The sequence below is a fragment of the Callospermophilus lateralis genome, chromosome 7 (assembly GCF_048772815.1).
Source record: "Callospermophilus lateralis isolate mCalLat2 chromosome 7, mCalLat2.hap1, whole genome shotgun sequence".
NCBI classification, from domain to species: Eukaryota; Metazoa; Chordata; class Mammalia; order Rodentia; family Sciuridae; genus Callospermophilus; species Callospermophilus lateralis.
Window position 1 is genome coordinate 21,537,755 of NC_135311.1, and position 18,623 is coordinate 21,556,377.

The following is an 18,623-nucleotide window of genomic DNA, read 5'->3' on the forward strand; positions in this document are numbered from 1 at the left end:
TTGGCTTGAAGAAGATACATGCAAATTAAATTTCTGATGAAGGACTAATATCTAGACTATATAAGAACTAATGAAATCAACATTAAAAAAGGAAACACTCCAATAAGAAAATCAGCAAAAGCCACAGAAATACACCCCACAAAAGAATATATACAGATAAATATAAGTACTGAAGAGATCTTCATCATCATCAATCAGGAAAATGCAAATTAAAATCACCAGATACCTCTACATAATTATCAGAATAACTAAATAGTGACAACAAATTCTTGAGCAGATAGATAGAAATGGATGATATACATAGTTAGTATGAACATAAAATGGTAGAAATGGATTGTATACATAGTTAGTATGAATACAAATGGTAAAGCCACCCTGAGAAAGTTAAATAACCATGTAACTACCATACAACCAGCAATTGTACTCCTGGATATTTATCCCAGAGTAATAAGCCAGGAATAAAATGTACACAAAGCTATATTAGATTAGAAAACAATTCCTTTATGACAAATAGTATTACTAAGACAAATAAGAATCCTTTTATAGGGCTGGGATTGTGGCTCAATGGTACAGCACTTGCCTAGCATCTGTGAGGCACTGGGTTGATTCTCAGCACCACATACAAATTAAAAAATAAAGGTACATTGACAACTAAAAATATATTTTTTTAAAAAAGAATCCTTTTATAATAATAAAAACTTCACTTTACCAAGGATGTATAACATTCTAAAATCTGAATGCATCTAATAAGGTAACCTCTAAATAAATGCTTGTCTACAGAAATACCAGAATATTTTAAAAATCAATAAACACGTAAGATTTTAACTTGCTACTTTCAAAAATGCATAGAGGCAGACCAAAACAAATCTATGCCCTGAAATACAGAAAATAGAGGAAAATCCCAAAACCCTAGGAAATAAAAATAAACTAAACAAAACTGATTACAAAAAAAAACAGAAAACTTATAAAGTCCCATCCATTAGAAAAATGAAATTTTTAAAAAAGTAATAAAACCCTCCAAAAATTAATAAATAGCAATAATAAGCCTGGGATCAGATTAAAAATCACTGGAGTTTAGCAAATCTTTAGGAAAGAAGTAATACATCATTGTTAACCTCTTTCAAAAATATGCAAAATAAAAAATTCCAAACTCATTTATTGAGGCTAATATATGTTAAATACCAAAATATGACAAAATATAAGAAAAATTAGAAACCATCTAACTTATGAACATGGATGCAAGACTCCTAAACAAAAATTTAAATACATATTATGTAAAACCAAGTGAAACAAAGTATTAATAAAATTAAGTATATATAAATATAAGTAAATATTAATATATAAGTATATGTTTATATATTAATAATATATTATATATTAAATATATATTATTAATATTACACTTAATATATATTAAGTATATATTAATATATAAGTAAAATTAAGTATATATTAATAAAATAAAGTATTAATAAAATTAAGTTTATAGCCAGGGATAAGAAGTTGTTTAACATTAAAAAATAACATTAGAAAATAATTGCAAATAAAGGCAAAAAAAAATCATATGAAAATCTCAATATATGCTCCAAAAAGCATTTGATAAAAATCAATAATATATTGAGAAAACATAAACTTTAGATATTATGTAGAATGGGCAAGATTTTCCCAGAGAAAAGACATCATTGTCTGAAATCTCTCTTTTCTTATTACAGTATTGAAATGGGTAAAATTCCATAAAAAGTCAACTGGGTACACCAAAGATAAGTCAAATGACCAAACAGCAAAAGAAAGGAAGGAAGCAAAGGAGAAAGGAACAAAGGGAGCAAGAGAAAATGAGAGGAAGAGAGGAAAGACAGACAAGTTGGTTGCCATGGGGATGGGGAAGAAGGCAATGGAGCGCTAATATTTAATTTCCATTTTTGCAAAATAAAAAATAGTTAGAGATGGATGGTGGTGATGGTTGTACAACAATGTAAATATATTTAATACTATTTAAATGTATACTTAAAAAGGTTTAAGATGGCAGATTTTATGCTATTTTGCCAATTTTAAAAATGACAATAAAATAGACCAGATATAGAAGTAATGGAGACTATAAATAAAATATTGATGGTTAATATTTTCAAAAGGATAAAAAATATGATTTTTTAAAGAAGAGAATTTAGGGCTGGGGATGTGGCTCAAGCGGTAGCAGGCTCGCCTGGCATGCATGCGGCCTGGGTTCAATCCTCAGCACCACATACAAATAAAGATGTTGTGTCTGCCAAAAAAAAAAAATAAAAAATAAACATTAAATCTCTCTCTCAAAAAGAGAATTTAATCAGAGCATTGGAATCTTTAAAAGAATCAAGTAGAAATTTAGAAAGAAAAATATATGATTAAAGTTAAGCATTCAGAAGATAAGTTTGGAATAAATTAAATACAGCAAGAGCAAGATTAGAAGACAGGTCATTAGAAAATAACCAAACTGAAACAAAGAAATGGAAACACACATCTGGAAGATATATACATTTGGGAAATAAATAAAAGTGATTTAAATGAATATATTTCAGTGGTTATAAGTTTACAGAATCACACAGAATTATAGTTATTCATGACTAAGACTGTTTCCAGTTTATTTAGGATTAAGTATCAATTCATGTGTTCAAACATCTATTGATCTTCTATTATGTGCAAAGCAAAATGTCGGGCACTAGAGTTACACTTAAGATATTTAAAGAGACACAGTCTCTGTCCTCAAAACTCTTAGTCATAGGAGACAGAGGATAATGCTTAAAACATCTGAAGAGAGCTGGGGACACAGCTCAGTTGGTAGAGTGCTTGCCTCACATGCACAAGGTCCTGGGTTCAATCCCTAGCACCATAAACACACAAACACACACAATGAAGAATGAAGAAGTGTTCATTACAACTGAAGCAACACATTTGAAGTAGAAAGTTCATTTGGGTAAAGGAAGTAGTCAAAAATGTGGATGAGACAAGATCACAAAATGTAGCAAAAAGTTAATTTCAATATATCTACAGAACAGACACAGTAACGACAATAAGATAAAATTGGTAAGCACAGGCTCGAAGAAATAATTATCTGCCATGTAAAGGAGAGATAGCGTTCTGAAGAATAAAAAAATAAATGCCACAGGTCCCTATGATGTTTTGGAAGATATATGGTGTCTCGTAAACTATACTATGCCTTCCAAATGTCCTGCCATGTGAACAAGTTTGAAAACTATTCAGTAATATTCTCTATATATGCCATTACATATAAAGTTCTTCATAAATGGATCCAACATTTCTTTTACAGTCTCATCTGAGTTCTCTAAGATGTAGTCACAAATGTAATTTTTTCATACTTGCACAAGCCATGTCTTCTGCCTACAATGTCTCCTCCAAGTCACTGTCTATTTACTGAACTATTCATCATGTATGGTATGGTTCAATAACTTTTCTGTAATGCTTTTCTGTAATGCTTTTCCAAATGTCTTCCTCTGGGAAAAATAGCTTCCTCCATATTACTCCCATGGAATTCATTCATTTATAATTTATGAGTACTTCATATGTGTTGGATCCTGTTCTAAGCACTTGAAATCCATCAGTGAATAAAAAAGACACAGATCCCTATCTTTTTGGAACACAAAGTTGAAACTTTGGGGTAGGTTAAAAGCATAGAAAAGGGAAAAGTTTTACTTTGAAAACACTCCCCAAGTGATTCTATTATGACAACTGTTCCAACCTGGAATTACAGCACCAGAAAATAACTACAACAAACTTGTAAATAAAGTCAAAATTTTGATCATAACAAGGAATACATATGACACATTGCTATATTATGTAAATTCTTACTTGTCTTTTCCTCTAATTGATTAATTTTTTCTCTGGATTCCTCTAGCAGAAATGTCATATCTTTCATTTTATCTTCTTTCTCAGCACTTTGGATCAGTAGTAGTGATAACTAAAATGAAATATTTTTTTAAAGCATTATGAACATCAATACCTTATGTACATGTATAAAGACACAAATGGTATAACTCTACTTTGAGTACAACCAGAGACATGAAAAACTGTGCTCTAGGTGTACTATGAACTGAAATGCATTCATGTCATGTATAACAGATTTAGAATAGGTTTTTTAAGTTATAGATATAAAAAATTATATATAAAAAGTTAAATGTGGCACCTAAGCCCTTATCTCCTGTAATTGTTTTATATACTTCTCTATATACTTTAGATGACTGTATGTACTGAGTATTTCATACATGCTTGCATAATAAACATTTATTTTTATTAGGTTTATTAAAATTAATGAACAAGCTAGTACGAGATACCCAATGTTATACTATGCATTTCAAGTTATTACTGAGAAGATGGCATAATAGAGTGTACCAATTTGTTCATTCAATAGTATTGAGCACCAGAAACCATAAGTATTGCATATATGAGTATTAGGAAAGTCATCTTCAAGGAACTCAGAGCCTGGATTGGGAGACAAACAACCACACTAGTAATAAGATGAAAGTGTTATAGGAATCATGAACACCTAAATCAGTCTTGGAGGAAGTAATCAAAAATTTATTCTCAAAAGGGCTGAAATGATAGATATGTAGAAATGAATCACGCAAACATTGGGAAATGAGTATTCTAGGCTGAACACAAAGTATGGAGAGATCGTGCTTTATTCACGTAACTGAAGATATTCAGATGGTTAAAAGAGTATAGCATTGATGTGAAGAAAAGATCAGAATTAAACCTATAAAAATAAGTTGAAGACTTCAAGATCCAAGATGACAAAAAGACCTTCTCTCCCCTTTTTTCACCTCCAAATCACCCAAAAATTAACTGGGAAAACAAGAAAAACAAATTTAATCATTTATGAAACCACATGAGTCCATAAAGTTCATAAGCCACAACATATTTAAAAAAAAAAACAAAAACAAGCAGTTGGAAGGAATGGACCTAGCTCAGAGAAGTCAAGTCAAACTAAGGAGACTGCATAGAAAAGTACTAATGAGAAGCAAAATAACTCACCTCAAAGAATGCCATAATGTTTCAAGAATTAGAGGTAACAGACACTGTATAGGTGAGTATAAAACAAGAGTCTAAGTACAAGGAAACTGAAGTCTGTAATAAGTCCTCTCTAGGTTCAGTCAACCCTCCTACCCAGGACTCCACTACTTGACATCTACTGTAGTCAGAGAACTGACCCTACTCCATCTTTGCAAAGGAAAACAAGCATATCAATTTTGAAAAATAGGAGTTGGAGGATGTAGCTCAGAGGAAGAGTGTGTGCCTAACATATGGCATCAGCCAAGTTTATATCCCCAAGCAGGAATTTAGAAAGCCACAAAAAAAATTCTTACAAATAATATTTAGGAGTCCCATTTCAGGATGGGGACAGGGCATCAGGGTGAATAGGACATTAGCTGATCACCCAATCAATTTACAAAGAAGTCTGACAATCTGTAAGCACTATACATGTCTCAAGAACACCAAAAAGTTTTTTTGGCATTATACTCTGTTTCTGTGCTTTTCATAATAAGCATTATTTTAACTTTTTGGCGGGGGGCGGGGGGCACTTGAGCTTGAACTCAGGGGCACTAGGCCACTGATCCACATCCCCAGCCCCATTTTGTATTTTATTTAGAGACAGGGTGTCACTGAGTTGCTTAGTGCCTTGATCCAACACCTCAGCTTCCTGAGCCACTGGGATTACAGGCATACACGGCTGCTCCCAGTTGCATTATTTTAACTTTTAAAAAGATTTCCTTCTTTAGGAAATTTGGTTTAAAAATAAAGATAAAATACAATTGCTAACAACTCTTTCAAAATATCTAAACAAAAAAAAATACTATCATTAAACCACAATTTAAAACTCTTTTAAGTTTTCTTTCTATACTTTAATTTTATTATTTAAGCATATATCCTTAACTGTAATATTCTATGTCAAATAAGAGGAGAAAAACTGAAAAAATAGTTGGAAATAAGATTCCTTTTTATGTATCTCTTTTTATTTGCGAAGCAGAAGGCTTGAATGTGATATGTATGAAATAAGGCTTAAATACATATGTGGCAAAATGATAATCTGAAACTGACATTCTTACAAATGTCAAAGGGTATAGACTTACCATTTTCAAGTCTTCCACTATATGATATTAATAGAAAAAAGCAACAGAATGTTTTAGTTTCTTTTCATTGGTGTCATGGATAGGAAGTTTCAAAATAAACTGTAAAATGTGAGTTGCATGGTCAATGATAATCTTTACATTTTATTAGGTTTTTTAAATCTGAACAAAATTTCTTATATTTTTGTAGCAATGTAAACCAATGTAAATATTGTTTAAGATTCATTATAAAAAAACCAAGCATTCAGTGAGTACATATTTAAGTCAATAAAAAATAAACTGGCTAAGCAAAAGAGTAAATATTTAGGTACATATAATAAAATTCTCTCAGAAATTTATCATGTAGCCAGCAAACAAAAATATCTCTTGATATTTTAAGATTTTATGAAGTAACAAATTTTACAAAGAATATAGCATTATATATTTCAGAATACTTGAAATTTAAATGTACCCACCATAAAGAAATGATAAAAGTTTAGGTGATTAATATGCTAATTACTCTGCATTAATCCCTACCCAATATATATGAATTAAAATATCACAATGTACTTCATTAATATGTATAAATATTGTGTTGGCAGAAAAAATTTTAATTAATTTTTCAAAAAGAATATAGAGTTGGTTTTAAAAAAAAACCTGATTTTCCTTGTCATTTACTTCTTTCTTATATTCATCTTCAAGGTGCTGGATTTTTTCATAATCTTCCTTTACTTAAAAATAAAATAAATATGTGCAATGTCTTAACATAATTGTATTGAACTTTTACATTACAAACCAACTGAAAGATAATTTCACTTCCTTATCTCAAATTATATTAAATTCCAAAAATTTCAAAGAGTTAAAGCTGCTATTTTCTTCCTGCTTTGTTTATTAAAAGTGAATTTAATAGCAAATTATAACTTAAAAATTTTAAATTCTTATAGTAGCATGTATATATATCTTTTTTATAATATAAAAAGTTTTAGATATATAATTATTTTAGATGTATACTTTACCAAGAAATATAAAAGTTTGACCAAACTATACTTATAAAAAAAATTAATACAAACCATAATAAGTTTAATTTCACATAAAACACAGTTTGTATATATGTATTAGACAGTATGTATGTATGTATGTATATATGTATGTATGGTACTGGGGACTGAACCCAGAACCTTGAACAAGCAAGATTAATGTTCAACTACTGAGCTATACCTCCAGCCTTTTGTTTATTTTTCTTGGAGACAGGGTCTCACTAAGTTTCTCAAGCTGGCCTCAATCCTCCTTACACAGACTCCCCAGTAGCTGGGATTAGAGGCATGTGCTACCACACCCAGGCAAAAAATGTAGTTTTAAAACCAAAAAACATTTTTAACATACATTACTTCCCTGTCATATCCCACAAGATTTTGAGGGGCTTACAAAAAACAAAGACAATACAAAATGTAAAATAGTTGAGGGCTTTCAAACTAAACAGATTAACACGTAAACAAAAACTAATAAAACTACAAATAGCAGAAGAGTAACATAAAAATTAAGTAGGATTCCTACACTTAAAATGCATTTCCAGTCTGGAATTCTCAGCTTGAACACGAAGTTCCTCAAAAGCTATTATCATTTTCTGGAAGATAAAGTTTAACTTTTGAGAATCAGACTTTTGAAAAACCTTTCTTCACACTTTGAAAATATTAATAAAATTTTAACATGTAATCATTGGATATAAAACCACACAACTTTGAATAATGAAAACCCTATAATTAAAATGATGAAATAACTTACTAACATGTATTAGGAAAGCTTATATTGTTAGTTTCTCAGATGCCTAAAAGCATGGAGACATGTTAGATAATACAAAACAGCAGCAAAATTTTGTTGGCATTATATTCATTCACTTAATAATACTTTGCAAAATCAGTAATTTTATACTTGTTTATGCCTATTTAATTTCTCTCTTCCCCACTTAAGTGAGTCCTCTATAAGAATCACCTGATAGAATGTGCTCACACAACATTCAATAAATCTTGCTTTATAAAATCAGATTCATTCATTCATTAAATATTTATTGAGTGCCTATTATGGGCCAGTAACTATTTTAGGCACTTGGGATATAAGACAAACTCTCTACCCTACTGGAATTGATGTATATTCCAGTAAATACACACATACACACACACACACATGAACATACATGTATGGATTCAAATAAATGTCATGTAGTTTTAAATGCTCTTCAGAAAAGTTAAATGAGATGAGGAGACACAGAATAATTGAATGAAGACTTTTAAATTAATAGTAAGGTCAGGAAAACAAAAAAAAGCAGAATACAGTTTACAAGTGTACATAAGATATTGGACACAAAAGTTCTACACAGAGGGAACAAATTCAAAGAGACAAAATCAGAAAGTACTCAGCAATGCTGAGAAACACCCTAGAAACCATCCCTAACTCCTGACAACTACCTAACTGCTCTCCATCTCTATAATTTTGTTATTTTGAGATTATCATATAAATGGAATCATAACAGATGACCTCTGGAGATTGGCTTATCTCACTCAGCATAATGTCCTTGTGATCCATTCAAGTTGTAGCATGTTTTGGTAGTTCTTTTGCATCACCTATGTATCAGTTTGGATGTATCAGTTTTCATAATTATTAATTTATTGAGGGGTTTTGGTTTTTTTCCAGTTGGGGTTATTATAAATAAGATTGTTATGAACACTGAAAAGAGGAAGGAAGGAAGGAAGTTAGGTTGGTCAAGCATGGAGGTGCATGCCTGTAATCCCAGCAACTGGGGGCAGCAAAGTGTTGAGGCAGAAGGACTGCAAGTTCGAGGCCAGTCTCAGCAATTTAGTGAAGTCCTAAAAAACTTAGCAAGACCTTATCTCAAAATAAAAAATAAAAAGGCCTGAGAACATGGTTCAGGGGTTAAGCACCCCTAGGTTGAATCCACAGTACAAAAAATTTTTTTTCTTAAATACTAGGTTTTTTTCCCCTACATCATACATAGCATCAGGTCAAACTAGAAGCTTGGGTTCCCCAGAATGTCTCTCATGGCTAGCCTTAATATAGACAATTTTGATCATGGATATGTTCTGCAATGTCCTGACCACTAACCAGTACAACTTAATCCCTTTTACTTAATAGAGGGGAAAAGAGGGAAAAATAAAAAGACTAGCAGGAAAGCAAAATAGTGAATGATAGAAGATGAGACAACAAAGGCACACAGAAGTCAGACACAGATTAATAATACTTCATATGTTTTCAAATTAATGGATGTGTCAAAATGTGCTAATCTCTGACTTAAGAGTTAATGAACATTTGATATATTTCATTGAATAGTGTAACTAGTATGTAAATCAGAAAGCTACTACATAACATTAGTACTCATAAGATCTTGGGAATTTTATTGTGATTCGATCATACATCAACAAAATAAGTAATAACCTTTTTAGCAAAAAGATTATTATAGCTATCATTCTACATTGCTTAGAAATTATTCTTTTATAATCTTTATAGCTATCACTCTACATTGCTTAGAAATTATTTTTTTTAAATATTCAGATTTTCACTAATACTTACCTCAATGTTATTATTTAGATCCATATAAACTTGCCTGGTTTCTTCCCGTTCATATTCATCTATTATTAATATAAAATTTTCAAAATTTAATTTTAAAACACTTAATGATGTCAAAAATTCTCAAAATATCTCAAAAAAAACATTAAAATACTTAAAATTCTTTGTTCATGAAGGGCACTGGGATATCTAATTCAGTTCTGAGTCCTTTGAAATAGCACTGAAAGCAAAAAAAGACTGAAAGGAAAGTGAAGTCACAGAGCAAACTACTGCCCTTAATATTAGAGAAAGGCCCATATAGAACAAATCACAACTTAACCAGGACAGAAATCCAGAACAGAAAACTCTGTGGGAACCACAGCCACCCTAAGAAAACATGAATTGCAACTGACAGATGGTTAGAAACAGGGTGGACAGTTTGAGAGATGAAAACTTCAGGGGACCCATTAAGAGGGAGGGGTTCCAACACTTATGACATTTACCTCCTAAAGCTCTACCTGATTCTCACAGCAAACAACAGAGAGGAACATCCTCTTGTGTATTAACATGAGGAGGGAAAAAGAAACCATTGGAAATGTTAATGCATCTTGTTCTTGACAAGGCCTGTCTTTGAGAGAAACTATTTTATCAGGGCAAAATCAGCTGGGATTTTATCAGAGTCTAAATGGCCTAAGGGGAAGGGAGAGAACCAATTCTAGCCAGTTATAGATTTCCACGTGGAGGAAGAAAAATACCCAACTCCATCCCCATCTAGCTTTCTGTTTAGAAAAAGGGAAATGACAAACTCCAGCCAACCCAAGCCATTTTGTCCCACCTAAAAGAGACTTAGAAGTACTTGCCAAGTTCACAATCCATAGGAAAAGGTTTGCTAAAAGACTGAAACCTAATCATAGGTCTATAGAACACTTCCCCTCTCATTACACCTTACCACAACATTACTGAGGCCTATTTACAACAGTTTCTTGTCCAGCTATTAAAAAAAGTTACAAGGCATAATAAAAGACAAAAAATACAGTACAACAAGACAGAGCAAGCATCAGACCGACCAAGAGTCAGATAGGGAAGAGATATTAGAATTATCAAAGGAGGAATTTAAAACAACTCCTATGGACTTGAGTAGATAAAGTAGATGTGCAAGAATAGAGAGGCAGGGGAGTGGGAGAATAGATCAGTGGTAGAGAGCTTTTCCTAGGCTCCTCTGTAATAAGAGATCCTTTAAAATTGAAAGACATAAAAGAAACACCCAGTACTCCCAATCTGTACGATTTAAAGTGCTTTTTGTTTCCCAGCTCCATCTTGGGCTGTGAGTAGAAACCATCCCCACCCCTAAGCCCTGGCAGCTCTAAGTCAGGGCTTACACAAACTGACAGAACATACATATGCATACCATTGGATTCTCCTCTTTGTCTTTTCTTCCATATTATCCTAAAGCTATTGTCCATATAGGAAAGATTTCTAGGCTGTTATCTTCTAAGTTTTGGTTAAACCAAGAATAAATTCATTTCTTTTTTTATATTATAATTTCCACATAATAGTGGGATTCAGTATGCCATTTTCATACATGCACAAAATTTGATCAATCTCATTCCCAATACCTTCCCTAAATTGATTTCTTGCTTCACCACTGTTTCCCTCTTTGTTAATTAGACTTATAAGGCACAGGGCTCAAATCTGGTCTGCAGCCTTTGGCAATACTGGGTTCAATCCCCAGCACAACAAAAAAAATTAAATAATAAACAGATAGGCAATATAAGTAGAGCTGGAAACTAAGTAAGAACCAAATCAAAATGCTACCTATCAAGAATAGAAATAGAAATAAAGTACACTAGACATAGCTAAGAAAATAATTTCTGAGCTTGAAGATGTAGTTCAACAAAAATTTCCAAAATGGAAAGCAAAGAGAAAAAAAGACTGGAGAAGAAAAACCAAAACCAACAATCTTCACAAGTAAGAAACTAGAAACTTTCCCTCATCACTTTTTTAACACTTACTAAAAGTTCTAGTTAATTCAATAAAACCAGAAAAGGAAATAAAAGGGACATGATTAGAAAGGAAGAAATCAAACTTTCTTGTTTACACACGATTTTCTATGCAGAAAATTTAAGACACAACAAAACAACTCCCAAAATGAACAATTACATCAAGTTTGTAAGAAAACAAAAAGTCAATCTCTTTCCTATACAGCAGCAGTGATCTAAAGGGAAAGACTCACCCTGGGTTCAATCCACAGCACCATGAGTAATAATAAGGACAATAATAATGACTTTAACACCAAATATTCAGCCAAAAATTCAAGCAAGAAACTCTGGAGTTACACTATACTATAGAGGGTCTATTTCTGTGGTCTGTTAATATATATTTTATTGTATACTTCACCATGCATCTTATCTTTGATTGCTTGCTAGAGAATAATAATCCGAGACTTAGAAAAGTCATGTTTTACTAGTTGAATGTTTAGCAATTTTTCTTTTTTTTTTTTTTTTTGGTACTGGGGATTGAACCCAGGGACTTAACCACTGAGCCACATTCCCAACTCTGTTTTTTGAGACAGGGTCTCACTAAGTTGCTTAGGGCCTCACTAAGTTGCTAAGACCAGCTTTGAACTTGCCATCCTCCTGCCTTAACCTTCCAAATCACTGGGATTACACGTGTGCGCCCCTACAACCAGCAGCAATTTTTTATTATATTCTAAATCAATACAGCTACTCCTTACTTTTTATTAGTGTTAATATATCTTTCTCTATCCATTTACTTTTAATGTATATATATGTCTTTATATTTAGAATGACTATTTTACAGACAACATATAGTTGGGTCTTATTTTTTGTCCATTCTGACCACATTTATCTTTTATCATTTAGACCGCCATCATTCAAAGTGATATATTGATAAAGATGAATTATTATCTGTTATATTTATTATTTCTATTTGCTGTCCCGTTCTCAATTCCTATTTTTGTGATATTAGTGCATAATACTGCATAATACTTTAAAAATACTATACTGTACACAGGCTACACTAAATTTATTTTAAGAATTCTTTCTTCAATAATGAACTTACTATAACTTTTTTACTTCATAAACTTTTAATTTTCTTAACTTTTAGACTATTGTAATACCACTTAGCTTAAAACAAAAATATGCTGTCCAACTATACAAAAATATATTTTCCTCCTATTCTTATTCTATAAAATATCTTCCATTTTAGATTTTTTACTTTTTAAACTTTTGTTAAAAACTAAGATATGAACATACACATAAGCCTAGACCTATATAGGATTCCACCTCCACATCTTGTCCCAGTGGAAAGTCTTCAGGAGCAATAACACATATAGGGTATCAACTCTTGTGATAGTAAGTCTTCTGGAATAGCTTCTGAAGGACCCACTTGAGGCTGTTTTACAGTTAACTTTTTTTATGTGTAGGAATACACTTCAAAATAATGATTAAAAATACTACAGCATATACATAAACCACTTGTACATTTATCATCACTATTATAACATATTGAACATAATTTTATGTGCCATACTTTTATACAACAAGCAGTGCAGTAGATTTATTTAAACCAGCATCACTACAAACACAAATAATGTGTTGCACTACAATATTACAAAGGCTACATCTTAGTTGACAGGACTTTTTAAGGTCCATTATTATTTTATGGGACTAACATATATGAACTCCATTTTTGTCTCACATTGTTATAGTGCATGCCCTCCAGCAGTATTTTCTCTGATGGATATGGCTATGTCTTGTTCTTGATTCAATTTTGTGGTTATTCCAGACAAAAGAGAAAGTTAATCTAAAAATCACACTAAATGAAATGTAGATTAACTATAAATGCCAAGTATTTGCCAAATATGTTACCTTTTGAAAAAAGTCATGAACTTTCAAAAAACTTTGAATTAAATAATAACTGAGAATGTAGTTGCTACTTACACGAAGAAATGGTATGAGGCACATAAAACTTATTTGAATTAAAATTAGTTCCAAAAAGGTGAAAAGATAATTTCTTCTCTGCCTCAATTATTCAATAAGTGGACAAAGTCACATAAAACAAGATATTTACATTTCTTTGTCTTCTCTGCAGATCTAGCACAGGTTTCTTTAAGTAGATTACATAAATGCCTTGTAGCATTATTCCTGAAACAAATGAACAAGTTTGACTAGGTGTAATCCAATCTCAAAGCAAAATCCCGTGTTGAAAATTATGAAACATTCTGTTTCAATGTTTTAATTTTAAAGAAATTTTAAAGCATTGTATTTTATATATATACATATCATGTATCTTGCATCACATATATATGAAGAAAAAGTTGAGTGACTATAATATTAGCAAAGATAATTCAGTAACTGCCTCCCTTTAAGTAAAAGTGATAACTCTGTAACAAGTTTCTACCCAAGTTGTTATCAATAAACTTTCAAGAAATAGTTCCAGATAGAGAGAAATGATGTGTTAAGACTTTTCATTTACTAATTACCTCCAAAATGCTCTAGATGTCTAATCTTCAAAACAAAAGATAAGGTAACTTTCTGACTAGGCATTCATTACCTGAATAACAAAGATTTCTAGCTGTCTTATAGGAGTTACCAACAGACAAAGAAGTAAAATTTAATTTTTCAATCTATAACTTTTCTGTAGCAATGAATTGTTACACTGGCAAAAACAGGAATTTGACAGTGAGGATCAGCTTGGAACTAAATTGAGCCCTAGTCTACAGAAAACTAGACAATATCCATAGAAATACAACTTTTCTGACATCAAGTAATGACTCTTCCTGATGCTTGACATTTTAAAAACTGAAAGTCAGCCAGTGACCACAGTTTACCAAACACATGAATGCAGAATGGTTATATCTTCCTTTTTCCACAGCACTTAGGTAGAGTTCTACTTATATATATATATTTTTTCTTTTTTGGCACTAGGGATTGAACCCAGGGGTGCTTTATCACAGAGCCATATCGCTAGCCCCTTTCAATTTTTAATTTTGAAAAAGGGACTCACTGAGTTGCTTAGGTGGCCTAATCGCTGAGGCTGGCCTTGAACTTGCAAACTCCCGCCCTCAACCTCCCGAGTCACTGGGATTACAGGTGTGCACCACACCATGCCTGGCTATAAATTAATGCTATATAACACATAGAAAGTGTTCAAAATAGAGGCTGGGGTTTTGGATCAGTGGTAGAGCAATTGCCTCACATGTGTGAGGCATTGTGTCCATCTACAACTAAAAAAATATACTTAAATTTTTTTTTTAAAAGAAAGTGCTCAAAATATTTTGAAAACTATTTTAATGATAAATTCAGTATAAAAAATAAAATTTGGAAAGAACAAATTTATTAAATTATTACTTACTCTTTTATTAAATCCTTATTTTCTTGAATTTCTTCTTCTAATTTCAAACTTACTTTTTCATTCTCAAACTAATTTACAAATGGAAAAACAGTGCATCACATTTTGCTTAGCAAAATAAATATGAGTATAATCATTAAGCAGCATTTCTTTACTGAATATGCTACAGTCTATAATTTTTTTTCTATACAAAAAGGAACTTTTTTCCCACCACCTATGAATTTCCCATAAGAATATGAGTCTCACTTTCATCAATCTAAAATAGTTTGCTGAATAATCTTTAAAAAGATTAAACTATATTTTAATGCCATGTTATCTTCTCTCATCATTTTCCAATGATGTTTTAGCTCTGTCTGCATTTTATCAACTTTTTTTTTAACTTTATACTATAAAATCAGTTTTAAATTCAAGGTTATAAATAAATACTATATTCTAATATAATGAAAGACACCAAATAAAACAGTATCAATAGGATTTTAAAAAAACTATCACAAACTGTCATTAATCAGTCATTAAAGTAATTTGTTGTTTCTCTAATCACTTGCATTATGTTTGTTACAGCTTGTTCTCTCAAAGTTGAATTATAACCAATTTCAAAAAGCACTATCTTAAAAATCCTCATCACAAAAACAAGACAAACCCAATTTACTTTCAAATAATATTCTATTTTCAATGGTACTAACATTTACTATGTTATATTTATAATTTAAAAATTCACTATACCTGCAGTTCCTGAATGGCTTTTCGCTGTGCTTCAATTATCTTTCTATTTTCTTGTAATTTATTTTCTTTCTGTTTCAGTTCAGATTCTACACTCACTTTCCACTTTTTGATCTTTTCAGCTTCCTTATACAGTTTTGAATATAGTCTGCTCATTGGCTCCGAATTCTGTTAAAATAGATTTTTAAAAATTAATTTTTCAAAATTTTAATAAAAACAAATTACAGATGCCTATTGAAAATATCCATATTCTAATGGTGACTCACTCCTCAATTTATGCTCTAATATAGCATACTGAAAGCTATCTTAACTCCTAAACTACTAAGACAATATTACTACTTCACTGAAGTTATTTGTCACTTAACCAAGTTATACCTTACTAAATAAAATCAAATAACTAAAATGTGCTTAAATAAGAAGTTAGAAATATTTTCATCAATGGGAGAATCTAGATAGGTAAAACCTTAAATCACTCTACAAGAAATCTGTAAATTTTAACAGTGACCTTGAAACATTTTGATTATAGAAACAGTTTGAGAATTAAGTCAAGAATGTGAATTTTAACCACCATTTGACCCAGTCATCCCACTCCTCAGTTTATATTCAAAGGACTTAAAATCAGCATACTACAGTGACACAGCCATATCAATGTTTATAGCAGCTCAATTCAAAATAGCTAAACTATGGAACCAACCTAGATACTCTTCAACAAATGAATGGATAAAGAAAATGTGGTACATATACACAATGGAATATTACTCAGCCTTAAAGAAGAATGAAATTATGGCATTTGCAGGTAAATGGCTGGAACTACAGAATATCATGCTAAGTGAAATAAGCCAATCCCAAAAAACCACAAAAGCCAAATGTTTTCTCTGATAAGAAGATGCTGATCCATAGTAGGGGGGCGGGCAGGTAGGGAAGAATGAACGAACTTTGGATTATGCATAGGGGAGTAAGGAGAGGGGCGGGGCTGTGAGGATGGGAAGGACAATAGAATGAGACAGATATTATTACCTATATACATGTATGATTACCCTACTGGTATGACTCTGTACAGCCAGAGGAATAAGAAGTTGTGCTCCATTTGTATACAATGTGTCAAACAAAATGCATTCTACTGTGATATATAACTAATTAGAATAAAAAATTTTTGAAAAAAAGGAATGTAAATATTTTTTTGAGAGAGAGAATTTTTTAATATTTATTGTTTAGTTTTCGTCGGACAGAGCATCTTTATTTTTATTTGTATGTGGTGCTGAGGATCGAACCCAGGGCCACGCGCATGCGAGGTGAGCGCGCTACCGCTTGAGCCACATCCCCAGCCCCAGGAATGTAAATTTTAAAATATAATGCCAAGAAAAATAATAGTGAACAGAAGACATTAATCCACTGAGCCCAAGGTTTTACTTAGATTTTCTGAATTTTTTAATCCACATTATATTGTAAAGATCAGAGGCATTCCTGTTTGGGGCTTTCTTCTGTTTTTATTACTACATTATAGTTATACACAATATTTTGACATAATCATACATGCAGGGAACATAATTTGCTCCACTTCAGGCGCCAATACTTCCTCTCTCTCTCTCTCCTCCCTCCCCGCCCCCCTCCAACTCCCCTTCCTCTACTCTATGGGACTTCCTTCTATTCATTTATAGTTTTTTTTAATTGGTGCTTTACAGGTATGCATAAAGGTGAAATTCACTTTAGTAAATTCATATATGTACACTGCATAATTTGGTAAATTTCATTCCACCATTCCTCCCTTTTTCTGTTTGGGTTTTTTTTGTTGTTGTTGTTGTTGTTTTTTGTTTTGTTTTGTTTTTTTGCAGTGCTGGGAATCAAACTCAGGATATAGGGCATGCTATGCAAATCACTTCCCACTGAGTGACACCCTCAGCCTTTCCCCACCCACCACCCACACCAGTCCTGGGGAGGAGACTAAGGGGAGATACACTCCCAGCCTTTAGTTTTATTTTGAAACAAGATCTCACTATGTTGCCCAGACTAGCCTTGATTTATAATCCTCCTGCCTCAGCCTCTCACAAATCTGGAATTATATCCCGGGATCATAAGACCCCTAGTCCCTATCTTATTTTCTTAAACACATTTATTTCTGCTCACTTAGAGCTTTTTAAAGTTTTTGTTGCTGCTGCTGCTCTTGTTATTTTTGTTTTTATATTACTAGGGATTGAACCCAGGACCTCAGACAGCTCTCCAGCGAGCTCCTCCCCCAGCTCTTTTATTGAGACAGGTTCTCATCAAATGGTCTATAATTTATGAACTTTCTGCCTCAGCCTTCTGAACAGCTGGGATATAGGCATGTGCCACTTCACCTGTTAGTTTTTTGTTATTAAAATATCTGAATAGGTTCCGTATTTTAAAATTCTGTAATACTATTACCACAGTAGGACTTTATCAAGCCATGAAATTTTCCTTCATTTAAAAGACATCTAAACCAGGCACAGTGGCACACACCTGTAATCCCAGCAGCTCAGGAGGCTAATGCAGGAGGATAATCAGTTCGAAGTCAGCCTCAGCAATTTAGTGAGGTCCTAGGCAACTCAACGAGACCCAGTCTCTAAATGAAATATAAAAGGGCTGGGGCTGTAGCTCAGTAGTAAAGCATACCTTGCATGTGTGAGGCATCCTCAGCACCACATACAAATAAATAAAAGATATTATGTGTCTATCTACAACTTAAAAATCATGGCATTTACAGGTAAACAGATGGCTTTGGAGAAGATAATACTAGGTGAAGTTAGCCAATCAAAAAAAAAAAAAAACAAATGCCAAATGTTCTCTCTGATATAAGGAGGCTGACTCATAGTGGGGTAGGGAGGGGGAGCATGGGAGGAATAGATGAAATCTAGATAG

The 18,623-nt window shown here is 32.1% G+C and overlaps 1 protein-coding gene across 2 annotated transcripts in view; it reads right to left on the minus strand.

The window, feature by feature from the left end:
• Sycp1 (synaptonemal complex protein 1) overlaps positions 1–18,623 on the minus strand; it is a 118,798-nt gene that overhangs the window by 97,215 nt on the left and 2,960 nt on the right. For both annotated transcript variants that reach the window (XM_076861913.1, XM_076861912.1), the window contains exons 5-11: positions 15,750–15,914; positions 15,030–15,097; positions 13,746–13,819; positions 9,678–9,736; positions 7,650–7,719; positions 6,753–6,826; positions 3,841–3,949 (exon numbers count right to left, since the gene is read on the minus strand). In XM_076861913.1, the coding sequence (XP_076718028.1) occupies positions 3,841–3,949; positions 6,753–6,826; positions 7,650–7,719; positions 9,678–9,736; positions 13,746–13,819; positions 15,030–15,097; positions 15,750–15,914 (619 nt within the window). The remainder of the gene's footprint in view (positions 1–3,840; positions 3,950–6,752; positions 6,827–7,649; positions 7,720–9,677; positions 9,737–13,745; positions 13,820–15,029; positions 15,098–15,749; positions 15,915–18,623) is intronic.